General features: G+C 33.6%; 1 protein-coding gene across 2 annotated transcripts in view; it reads left to right on the forward strand.

The window, feature by feature from the left end:
• Positions 1-13529, forward strand: part of RNF13 (ring finger protein 13) — a 167319-nt gene that overhangs the window by 97608 nt on the left and 56182 nt on the right. For both annotated transcript variants that reach the window (XM_012437070.3, XM_064378793.1), the window contains exon 6: positions 9183-9273. In XM_012437070.3, coding sequence (XP_012292493.2) covers positions 9183-9273 — 91 coding nt within the window. The remainder of the gene's footprint in view (positions 1-9182; positions 9274-13529) is intronic.

Below are 13529 nucleotides of genomic sequence, written 5' to 3' on the forward strand. Positions count from 1 at the left end.
TGGGAATGTCTTTCCTTACTCTCTACTAATTATTAGCTTGTAGGGAAAAATGAGCCAATTTTAGTGAAATAACTGGCTATAATAAGACACTGACTTAAGCTGTATGCCTCACTTAATGTAGTTTCTTTGACTCAGGGCACTATGGGGTATTATCAAAACTTTTCTAATTGATACTAAGATGATTTACTGTCAACACTGATGGTTATAATTTATTTTATTTTATATTTTTTAGTGCATAGCCATAATATCTTTTGCTACTAAGTCCTATTGATTCATATTTTCAAAGTAGAGCAAAGTATAGACATAAAGCTACAGACTGATAGAAAACATTGGAATGTATTTAGTTTAAATAACTACATCCTGAATAGGAAATATTTTATATTTCTTAACCAGAAAGTCTTCTTTTAGCCTATGACAGTGTTTTCTGTTGTTTTTGTTTTTGTCCTTCTTAATCCTAATATAGTAAGGCAAAATTATAATATATAAAGAGTAAAATTCATTAATGTATTTCTTAGTGAATTTCTTTATATTTTAAATTATTATTTTAACCTCCTAGTTGATTTAATCTTCATGACTGTAAATCCATTAAGTACCTATAAGAAGTTTTAGCATTTCAGGACTAATTAGACAGCTACTACATGGGAATTATAGGACTTACTTGATGAAGTGAGTTTACTTATCAAATGAACTGGTAGTGTTAGTACTGCCAATATGACACATTTTACTTCTCCTCCTTTAACTATTCCCCTCTTAAAAAAATTATCCCACTTGATACATCCCAGGGCAGTAACTTTTGTGATCCGTATACACTTATTGGCAAAATGTAAAGCATGCATAGTCTGGAAATAGATAGGCCTGAATTCAAAATCAAATCCTACTTGTATCAATTGTATGACTTTGAGCAAGTTACTTACTCTTTGTGTAAGGATTTAGCAAATCTTCAAGACCTTCTCAAGAGCTAAATATGTTTTGGATTGAACGAACTGGTTATTATTTGTAAACTATTTACTCCTTTGACATGTTTTCAGTAAAACTTTTGCAGGCTGAAATTGTCAGTTCCCTTTATCACTTATTTTGTCTTTATAATACTGTAAACACTTTTTGCAATAATCATGTTAGCTCCTAAAGAGAATATGTTCAATATTAAAAGTTGCACATAACCATATAAGCCTGCTGTTGCCATGGAAATGTTTCAACTGAGTTGTTATTCAAAGACTGCTCAGAATTTTGGTTCTTGACTTTGTTGCTTAGATTATTCTCTATGATATTTTGCTCCATCTTTGCGCATGTGTTTAAACATTTTATATGTTCAGAGACAAATGTTGTAAAGATCTTTACCATTTTCATCTGTGCTGTTACTTGGTAGAGGTAAGAAAAGCATGGATTTATCAAAAGAGACTTGTATCTGTCCCTCTTTTCAAGGCTTTCCCTAGGAATATTGGTATCTTATACCAAGTAGAGATACTAACATTGGAAACAAAAGGAAATTTTAAAAACCCCTTCCTATTGATACTTCGTGTAAGGAATGTACCAACTTTTTATTTCAGCCAGGAACAGAATGGATTAATTCAGTCAGCCAATAACATTCATTATCTTTAGGAAACAGCAGAAAGTGGTAGGAAGGATACCAACTTCAGAACCAGGAAATACATGTTTATTCTAAACCTGGCTAGTTACTATATGAACCAGGTATCTGTGTAAAGTTACTTAATCTTTATAAGCTCATTATTTTCATCTATAATAGTGTAAATACTTTTAATAATTATTTTACCTGACAAATTTGTGAAAATCATGTGAGAGAAGATATATGAGAAAACTCATGCAATGGCAGAGTGGCAGGAGCCTAGATAAGGAGTCAGAAGCCTTAAGTTTGAGTCCAAACTGTGTAAATATTTAACTGTATAACCAGGTCAAGTTATTAATATCTCTTCGTCATTTTTTTCTCCTTTTTTTCCTTTGCTTTCTTCCTTCAACAAATTCTTTTTGACAGCCTACTCTGCAGTGTTTTAGGCACTGTGACTATAGCAAGTAATGATACAGTCAGAGGCTCTACCTTCATATCTTTCATTGAGGTAGTAGAGTACAGTAGTTAAGAAAGTGCTTTCTGGGTACTGCCTGTCAGGGTTTGAATCCTAGCTCTACCACCTAGTAATTGTATGACCTTGGGTACATTACCTAATATCTATATGCTTCTGTTTTTCTGATCTGTGAAATTGGGATAATAATAGTATCTAAGTCATTGAGTTACTATGAGGATTGAATGAATTAAGGCCTGTTACGCATCTAGAAGACTTCCTGGTTCTTAGCAATCATATAATGGTTGTTCAGCTGTTATTATTGTGATTATCATCATTTTATTGCATTCTAGGGTAGGAGAGAAGAAATGAACACATAATCAAATAGATGTGCTATAATGTCAAGTAGAGATAAATGCTATGAAGAGAAACATTAGCATAAGGGGATATAGAATGACAGAGATGAAAGGAAGGCAGCTATTTTAGATAGGGTGGTCAGAGAAAGCTTCTGTGAGGCATCGCAATTTAGGCACAAATCTAAAGTTGGAGGCTGAGTCATGCAGATTTCTGAAGGAGGGTATTCCAAGGAGGGGGAACAACAAGCACAGCAACTGAAGATAAAGCATGCTTGCTGTTTCCAAAGTGTGGCATAAAGCCACAATAGCTGGAGTAGTGAACAAGGGAGGGAGTGGCAGGGGATAAGGTTAGAGAAGGAGCAAGGGGTCAAATATGATGGGCCTTGTCAGCCATGATAAAGACTTTGGAATTTATTTTAAATAAGTTTTAGGCTGGGCACAGTGGCTCAGGCCTATAATCCTAGCTCTTCGGGATGCCAAGGCAGGAGGATTGCCTGAGCTCAGGAGTTCAAGACCAACCTGGGCAACATGGTGAAACCCTGTCTCTACTAAATATATAAAAAACTAACCAGCTGTGGTGGCATACACACCTGTAGTCCCAGATACTCGAGAGACTGAGACACGAGAATCCCTTGAACCTGGGAGGCAGAGGGTGTGGTAAGCTGAGATCATGCCACTGCACTCCAGCCTTGGTAACAGAGTGAGACTCCATCTCCAAATAAATAAGTAAGTTTTAAACAGGTATGTAAGGTAATATGACATATTTTATAAAAGGAGCCCTTTTGCTGTTATTTGGAGAGAACACTGAAGGTGAAAGGTGAGCAAAAGTGCCAGCAGAGAGAATATTTAGAAAGTTGCTGAAGCAGCCAAGCAAGAGTCATGTTTGGAGTATTAGTAGTTAAAGTAATGAGAAGTGATAGGAATATGGCTATATTTTGAAGTTGACAGGATTTGGTATGGGGAGTAAGGGAAAAGGAGGAGGAGTCAAGGGTGACTCCAAGATGTTCAGCCTGAGAAACTAAGTGAATGGCTATGCTGTTTACAGAGATGAGAAATAGAGTTGATAGATTGAGGGAAAGGAGATGTTCAGAGTTTAATTGAGAAACTTTGTTTGAAACATCTATTAGGCAATCAAATGGAGATACTGAATGGGCAATTGGATATATAAATCTGGAGAGGTTAGGGTTGGGTCATTCAAATTATAATTTATCTTTGTTTGTCAGTATATACTTCACAGAGTTGTTTTACAGATCAAAATTAGAGTGTTTTAGAAGTATTTTGTGAAGTAACACATTTAGTTTTGTTTTCGGTAGATAATGTTGCCATTTTCAAGATGGCTACTCATATTTGTATACAGTATTTTCACCCTTTTTCTTAATCATTTTATTAAAGTAAGGTGCTTTCTACATCTCTTTAGATATCATAATTCAAAGAAGCTAGGTTACTTCCAATATTATTGCCAATAGTTACAAACCAAAAGCATCTTCATGAAAGAATAAAGCATCATACACAGGGTATATATTCCAAGTTTTAAGTACCAAAATAAGCTTTAAACTCATATGTGGTAGAGAAAATATCTTAGCAAGATAGAAAATATCTCCCAAATATGAAAAATATATTTGGTCTTATAACAATACCTCTGCATCTATTAAGAAAAAGGAAATAATGCCTGTAGCCCTGGCTACCTGGGAGGCTGAGACATGAAGGTCGCTTGAGCCCGGGAGTTACAGGCTGTAGTACTCAATGGTGGCATCTGTGAGTAGGCTCTGCGCTGGAGCCTGAGCAATGTAGCAATATCGTGTCTCTAAATAAATAAATAAATAAATAAATAAAAATAAATGATGAGGTAGATCTGTATTTATTGACATGACAGGATCTCTGAGTTGTATCATTGTGTAGAAAAAATGCTTGCACTTTAAAAAATTATGTGATCCTGACCTGCCCTCCTCAGCCTCTCAAAGTGCTGGGATTATAGGTGTAAAATGTGCTTGTTCTTTTTTTTTCTTTGAGACAGAATTTCACTCTTGTTGCCCAGGCTGGAGTGCAATGGCACGATCTCGGCTCACTGCAACCTCCACCTCCCGGGATTCAAGCAATTCTATCACGTCAGCCTCGTGAGTAGCTGGGATTACAGGCACCTGCCACCACACCCAGCTAATTTTTGTATTTTTAGCAGAGACAGGGTTTCACCATGTTGGCCAGGGTTGTCTCGAACTCCTAACCTCAGGTGATCCACCCACCTCGACCTCCCAAAGTGCTGAGATTACAGGTATGAGCCACTGCGCTCAGCAAAATATGCTTGTTCTTGGAATAATGTCTTAAAGTTCTGACTAATACAAAGTAAAACCATGTGTTTTCACTCTAAAAGGCCACACTGGGAAAGAAAGTTCACCTGAGTGCTGTTGAGATTTTTCCCCATTCTCCAAAGTGGAAGAGGCTGTGAGGAGGCAGAGTTGAGTTGCGAGCACTCCAACTTTCAAGTCAGGAATCCCTGCCTCAAAGCATTGCTCCAGAGCCATATGACACACACACAAAGGCTGTTCACCTTTCTTGATGTTAGAACCTGGCCTCCTCAAGAGAAGAATCTTGATCATACCAACAACTATTTTCTTCTTTCTGCCTCATGCTTTGTGAGGCAAAGGAGTGTGGGAATTGGAAGGCAGAGTGAATACTCCTCCCCATTCTCCTGCTGCTACTACTATTGCTCCTGCCACAAGTGCTGTCAATTCTACTACTATTGCTCCTGCTACAAGTGCTACCAATCTTTGGCTGCTAAGATTTGTTGGGCGTTTTCTATTTGCTATACCTTACTCTAAGCATTCAAATATATTAACTCAATCTTTATAGTAACTCTATCAAGTAGCTATTTTTATCTCCATTTTACAGGCGATGATCTGAAACGCAGTGATACGGGTAGGCTTTGTGTCCTCACCCAGATCTAATCTTCAATTGTAATCCCCAGGTGTTGAGGGAGGGACCTGGTGGGAGGTGATTGGATCATGGAGGTAGTTTCCCTTACACTGTTCTCATGATAGTGAGGGAGTTCTCACGAGATCTGATGGTTTTATAAATGGCAGTTTCCCCTGGGCTTTTTTTTTTTCCTCTCTCTCTTCACCGCCTCGTGAAGAAGGTGGCTTCCCTTCTGCCGTTATCGTAAGTTTCCCAAGACCTCCCCAGCCATGCGAAACTGTGAGTCTTTTAAACTTCCTTTCTTTATAAATTACCCAGTCTCAGATAGTATCTTTATACCAGTGTGCAAACAGACTAATACACACAGCAAGGATATATAACTGGCCTGAGTTTACAACACTAGTAACTGGTAAAGTGTGGTCTGACTTAATCTACTTTATCAGAAAATGAAAGCATTAACATGTACTCTTTTAAAAATATTTGTTCACATACTCCAACATAACTCCATGATAAAATTTCTTCTAAGAAGGCTGAATAAACAACTGAGCCACTTGGCCAGCTTTGACTCTCTAATATTTTTCTGTCTACAAAAATAGCACAATTCATCATTTATTTAAGAATAAGGAGGTTTATGGTTAGAGGAAAGTGGAGTCGTTTTTCTGCTTCCAAGACTAGGAATTGGTCTCTTTTGTTTAGTTACCTAAAGATATGTTAATAAACATGAGGGAATTCACATTCCCTTTCTGGAAATTTTTTGTTTTGTTGTTTTGGGTTTCTTTTGGGAGGACATAAAGTGATGTGAATTCTTCTGACCCTCATTCCAGGGTATAAGAAAGAGAGAAACACCAAAGTCCACAAGGTTATAATAATGATTACCTATGTAGTATATCTACTTGGGGCAATGATATTTTGAACCTTAAAGAAAGACTCTGAGGTACAGCAGTGACAGTTGGCGGTTAATACAAAAATTGATTTTTTGGTGAAACTTTCTAATATGATCCAAGATGTCAAACTTTTTCTGCAGGTCAGAGATTAAGATATGGTTATTGTCAGAATTATAACACTGCTATACATGTAGAAAAGTTATTTGGTGTACAAATTCCATGCAATAAATTCCTTCATTGAGGCTCAATACAGTTTATCAAAACAGGACCTTTGCTTCAGCTGTGGAACAGATAGGAAAGACTAGAGTAAGAGCAAGGAAATCAGGCAGGCTAGGAAGAAAGAAGGCAGCATATGAGAAGAAAGTGAAAGGAGGCAAAAATCAGAGAAGGCACAAATTACAACCCAACCACTTGATGAATATAAAAACTAAAAGTATTCTGATTGATGTGATCCTGAGAAGTTTCTTTTACCATTGTTCCTTATAAAATTTAAAAAGGTGTTCTGGAAAGGAAATAATAATTTGGCAGAAAATATGGCTTATTTTTCCTCCTCTTTTTTCAGAGATTGTGATGTTCTAAATTATGGACACATTGTCCTTAAGTGTTCTCTTATGGTGTCTTTTATGATAGACAAAATGTAATTATAATGCAATCATTGTTATTACTCTTTTCCTTTAGGGCTTGTACAACTTATGCCAGCCATTCCCTAACTTTGATATCATGAGATATTTCTTTAAACTTTCTTATAACAGTTTAACAATTTTGCATTTTTTACATTTAAATCAATCCATCTAAAGAGTGTGTATCTGTGTGTGTGTGTGTGTGTGTGTGTGTGTGTAAGGCAGGATCAAATTTTACATATTGTTTCATATGGAGAGCCAGTTGTTCCAGAATAATTTATTGAATAATTCATTATTTCCTCATTCATTTTTAATATTATCTATGTCATATTTCAGTTTCTCATATGTATATAAATCTGTTTTGGGAGTTTTGATTCTGTTCTATTCTGTTTGAATTACAATAGCCTTGGAATAAGTCCTGAAATGAATGTTTTTACTCTTTTGTATGAATTTCATGATCAGTTTATCAAATTCCATGATATCCTCTGCTGAGGTTTTGCTAGAAATGTCTTTGATTTTGAGGAGAATTATTATATGATGATAGACATAAATAAGGTATTTCTCCATTTATTTAGGGCCTCATCTATGTTTTCCAAGTTTTTTAATAAGGATTTATAATTTTTTCCATCAACATTTGTCCATATTTTATTATCTTTATTTGTAGTGACATATAGTTGTGTTGCTATTATGGATGACATCACCACCATCATTATTATCAATCACTAGTGTAATATTATCATATATTCTGATTGATTTACTAATTGTCACATTACCACCAATTTGAAGTTTGTATATTCTCTTACATTTTCTAAGTAACAATTATATTGTCTGTGAATAATTGTTTTTCTTTTCTAATTTCATTGGAAGTTTGATGGGGGTAATGACACTTATTATTATGTTGCTTTGTATTCTATCCCTAATTTTAATGTATTTTCTAAAATCAACTTTGGGGTTTAATCTATATAAAATAAAACACACTCATTTTAAGTAAAAAAAAATTACGTGATCCCATTGATACAAAAAATAAAATTATATTGATCACATTAATATAAAAATAGTGATTAAATATTTCTTGACTAATATTTTCAGTTTCTGCCCATTTGGGCTTTGGGGCTTACATTTTTTTTTCTGGTGTGTGTGTGGGTGTGTGTGTGTGGGTGTGTGTATAAGAGAGAAAGAGAGAGAATGTGTGAGAGTTGAATGTATTTGCATAAAATAATCTAGAAGTGGAAAAAACCTCACTCTACCAAGGATATCGAGATTTTAAACTTTGTCTTTATAAGGATGAAAACAACAACAACAAAATAGATCAGTGATTTATGGGTTTGGGGGAGGGGTTGACTATATGAGGGAATTTTGGTGAGTGATGGAACATTCTAGATCATAATTGTGGTGGTGGTTATAATTGTATTTGTCACAACTTACAGAACTGCTTATTACTTCAAATAAAACATTTGTCCTTGGATGGGAAGGATTATGGTTTTGTTTTCTTTTTCTTTACTTGCCTCCCCCTCCCTTTTAAATGCATAATGAATATGCATTGTTTTTAAAACGCAGAACAAAGTTATTTTGAAAACTATAAAAAGGGAACAAATGGGCTTTCTCTAAAGCCGAATGTGTTAAATTAACTCACAGCTAATAATGAGGCTGCTTTTTCTATTCACACATTAAGAGGATTGTTTTTATTTCTATTCCTGAGTAATGGGTAATTTTTACAAAATTCTTTTTGGGTAGCATTTGATTTTGGTTTTGAATATGGGTATAAGAGTCAAATATCTTAAGATACCAATCAAACACAAAGCTTTGCCATGAGGTCCAGGCTTATGAGGAAGTAGAAATTTACCCAGCTTTCCTACTCTATTCTCTTATATTCCCTTTCTCAACTCCTGTCAACCTTTCTCTGGAAAGCCAGAGAAGTGTGGTATTACTTTTTAGATTGCTGCGAAGTTGTCTATTCTTATATTCTTTCTTACATTTTCTTATATTCTCCTGGAAATGAGTATGTAAAATAAACTTTTCTCTTTTTCATTTAGTAATTAAGTTATGTGTGGGAAGGAAACCTAAAATTTCTTCCTTCATCTTCCTTCTCTGATAAGTTATGTCTAGAGAGGAAAAAATCAAATGCAAATATTAAAAATAAAAATTACATCTCAGTCTCATAGATTATTGAGACAATTCAGGTAATGTATATGTGCAAAATGTTAGCTTTGTTACTGTAAATGTTATGTTTCTCAACCATTTTGATGATAAGTAAAATCTGCAATCTGGAAAAATCAAGCAATAGACAATTAAAGTTGATTGTAATTGTTTCCAGTTGCATTTGCTGCTATTATGAAGAAAGTTGATTATACACTAAGTATGGGCTTTTAAGAATAATTTTATTATTCTTTTATACAGTTGAAATACTAAAGAAAATTGACATTCCATCTGTCTTTATTGGTGAATCATCAGCTAATTCTCTGAAAGATGAATTCACATATGAAAAAGGGTGAGTAATGGATATAAAAAAATGTTGCTTAATATTCTTTATATTAGTGTAGAATTATATAAAATTATAATCAAGATTATGTTTTAGAATGAACTCTGTATGCTAAATTACCCCTTTTTAAGTCATTATGCTTTTAAGACATAGTATTTTAAAGTATTTTACTGCTTTTACTTTGTATGATTATGTTGAAAATATATTCATGCTAGTGAAAGGCACCCTTATTGCTAAAAAGATAAGGTAACTTTTCATTTTACAGTTTAATCAAACTACTAGTATTTTAAAATAATGCAATTTATGTTTGTATGACATTTTCTATTAAAAATGTTTGTATATTATTAAAAAGATATTTTATATATGATAAACACAGAATTGAAAACACTGTTAAGTGACTAACATTTACAAAGACAAAAAGTCAGTTTTCAAGTTTTAGAAGTTTGATTTGAATGAAAACTTTTATATAAAACTCTTCTCGCCCACCCCCACAAAAAAAATCTCATTACCAAGATAACATACTGACTCAAATTAACTTAAGGCACAGCTGTCTCATCTAATATAGAAAATATTTCTAATATAGAAAATATATAGAAAACAGTATGATGAACACTCCGGAGGTTCTTCCAGATCCCCAAAATGTAGTGGACTGTAACAGATTTTTGACTTAGTGAACAACAAAAATAATAATAAAAGCAGCTAGTATTTATTGAGCATTTAGCAAGAGTGGGCACTCATGAAAGCAAGATTTACACATTTGTTATCCATTTAATCCTCACAACAACCCTCTAGTGGTTGTTATTATTATCGCTTATTATCTACATTTGTCAAAAGAGGAAACTGGCACAATGAAATCCAATTTTAAGTATTTAGGGGGAAAAGAAATCCATGAATATTTGAGTTTGAAAATGCATAAAAAAGAGGGCAAGGTTTTCTGTTTACTGTTATTGTTATTTCCCCACTACAGTGTTGATATTTAAAATACTGTTCACATATTACATGCTCAGAACATTTTTTTTAAGTTAAGGAATGTAATTTTGGAAGTTGTATCAAAAAACAATTATGCAAGGTGGTGTTTTGTCAGTCAAAAGGGGAGAATTAGTACTTGCTTTTACCTCAATATTGCTCCCTCATTTAGAATACTTCTATATATTTTAATGTGTATTTTAAAGTCTTTTTTGTTTTTAATTATAAGACCATACTTTTTAAAATTAAAAATAATATATGCATGCTAGCAAAATATGGAAAAATTGAAATATAAAACATTTAAAGTGAAAGTCCCTATATGAAACTACTCTCTAGCAACTACTGTTTTTTTAAAAGCCCTTTTCCCCCCATATTTGATTATTGACATTAATTGTGATCATGTGCTTATAAAATGGAACCATACAATACATAATAATTTGTAACTTGCTTTATTTACTTAATGTTTTGACCCCTTCTAGGCAAACACAAGTTTACAAACTTTCTTATCCCACGTCTTGGGGACAGTATATTGTGGCAATGAAAAATTTTTAAATTTTAAAAAGTTAAATAACATTCCAAATAGAATTTGAGGTGACACCCCATAATCAAATAAATTAATGTATCTGCAGTAAATATATGGCTATTTTTTTCATGTCAGTTCATTTCAAGTTGACTATCAAATGAATTACAAACATTATTTTTTAACGCTTTTTGGATTTTAGAATTGTGCATAAGGAATTATAGAGCTGTACATAAAGATCTATATCTGTCTATCTGTCATCTATTTATCTGTCTGTCTATTTATTATCTATCTACTACCTACCTACCTGCTTCACCCTCAAGCCACCTCTCTTTTAGTGGACAGAACCAGGAAATATATATGGCTTTTAAAGATACAGTAAAGCATGAGTATATACTGTTACTTTCTATTTAATTTCAAGAGTCTAGAATTTCTTCTTTATTGATCTTAAATGTGTATTTTTTTTTCTATGCTGAAAGACATCAACACAGTATTTTCTTTTCTAATTATAGAGTGTATACACAACAGACTCAGAAGAAGAATGCTATTACCAGCATTTGGAAAAAAAAACAGTTTTTCTCTGCTTAGAGTATATAAATAAGTAAAGTCACATTATTATTATTATTATTATTTTTGAGACAGGCTTTTGCTCTGTTGCCCAGGCTGGAGTGCAGTGGCATGATCTCGACTCACTGCAACCTCTGCCTCCTGGTCTCAAGTGATCCTCCTACCTCAGCCTCTTCAGTAGCTGGGGGCTACAGGCAAATTATTTTTTTTAAAGATAAGTGAAATAGTCTATGTGCTGATGTCATCAATTGAAAACACAAGTTTATGTGATTCATTTGTTTTTAGATTTTAGAGATTGCTCCTCTTACCTCAAAGTGTGATTTTAAAAATTATATATGAACTTTAGGTCAAAATCAATGAAACAATGTATATTCAAAGAAGTTCAGATTCTAAGTATCATCCATCTTGTCCATCTTATTCCTAACCTTACCTCATAAGTTAGAATTAGAAAAGATTTTAATTTATTCTTTAGTTCATTAAATTTAAAAATATATAGGAAAAAATATCTATCTTCTCCCTTATGTTCTACCCTTACTACATAAACACTATTCCTTGTCCTGCTTTTGACTTAATAGTTTATCGTTGAGTAGACAGAGATAGTCTTCATTCTTTTACATAGCTGCATAGAACTCTTATTTTGTGGATGTTCCAGTTTAATCAGCCAGTCCCCTGTTGATCAGCATTTGAATTGTTTATATTATTTTATAATTATAAATAATGCAATAATGTATAACCTTATGCATAAATGTTTTCATTTTTTCCCAGTATACTTTTGGAATAGATTTTTAGAAGTAGGATTGCTAGTTCAGAGGTTAAATGTATATGTATTTTTGCTAGATATTGTCAAATACCCATCCATAATGGTCATGCCAGCAGTTTATGAGGGTATCTCTTTTACTGTAGCCTCACTAACAAAGTTGTTGTCGGGTTTTTTTTTATTTTTACTAATCAGATAGGTGACAAATGGTACTCTAATATAGTGTTCATGTATATTTCTCTGATTACAAGCAAATTTGAGCATTTTTTCTTATGCTTAAAAGGCTTATAAAAAATAAAATATAAATAGCTTTTAAGCATAAGAAATAATTCTGGTTATTTCACATAAATGGAATCATATATATTCCTTTGTGATTTTTTTTCATTTAATGTAATGTTTTCAAGGTTCATCATGTTGTAGCATATATTGATACTTTACTCTTTTTATTGCTGAGTAGTATTCCTTTGTATGGATATACTACATTTTGTTTATCAGTACATCAGCTGGTGGACATTTAGCTTGTTTCTACAATTTGACTATTATGAATAATGCTTTTTTTCACTATTTAGTACACATTTTTACATGTGCATATGTTTTTATTTCTCTTTGGTATATACCTAGAATGGTATTGTTGCATTATATGGTAACCGTATGTTTAATACTTCGAGGAACTGCCAGACCTTTTCCCAAAGTGCTTTCACCATTTTATATTCACACAACAGCAATGTATGAGGGTTCCAACTTTTCCTTCCAAAGGAATTTAATAATCAGCTGATCTAGCTTCAGAAAAACCTGATGATATTTTTATTGAGATTATATTATATTCATAAATTAATTTAGGAAGAATTGACATTTTTAGAATAAGTCTCCTTAGTCAAGAGCTTGGTATTTCCTGTTATTTGTTCAATTCTGCTTTTTCTTTTCTTTTTTTAAAAAGGGTCTCATGTCTCATTCTAGTTGCCCAGGCTGGAGTGCAGTAGCATGATCTTAGCTCCCTGCAGCCTTGATCTCCGAGGCTCAGATGATCCTCCCACTGCAGCCTCCTGAGTAGCTAGGACTGTAGGCGCACACCACCTTGCCCAGCTAATTTTTTGTATTTTTAGTAGAGATGGAGTTTCAGCATGTTGCCTGGGCTCGTCTTGAACTCCTGGACTCAAGCAGTCTGCCTGCCTCATCCTCCCAAAGTGCTGGGATTACAGGCATGGGTGAGCCACCACCCCCAGCCAATTCTGTTTTTACATATTCAGTTTTTTTTTTTTTTTTTTAGGCCAAAATCTATGTGAAATAAACGTTTCTTGTTAAATTTATGCCAAGGTACTGTATTGTTTACTATCATAAGTGGAGTCTCTTCTTTCATTGTATCTACTAACTGGTCTTTATTTGTACAGCTGAAAGCTCATTTTTGAGTGTTGATATTATAACCTGCAATTTGACTAAATTCTCTTACTGTTGGTG

The sequence above is a fragment of the Aotus nancymaae genome, unplaced genomic scaffold (genome assembly GCF_030222135.1).
Source record: "Aotus nancymaae isolate 86718 unplaced genomic scaffold, 86718_ANA_hifiasm-v0.15.2.pri h1tg000019l, whole genome shotgun sequence".
Classification (NCBI taxonomy): domain Eukaryota; kingdom Metazoa; phylum Chordata; class Mammalia; order Primates; family Aotidae; genus Aotus; species Aotus nancymaae.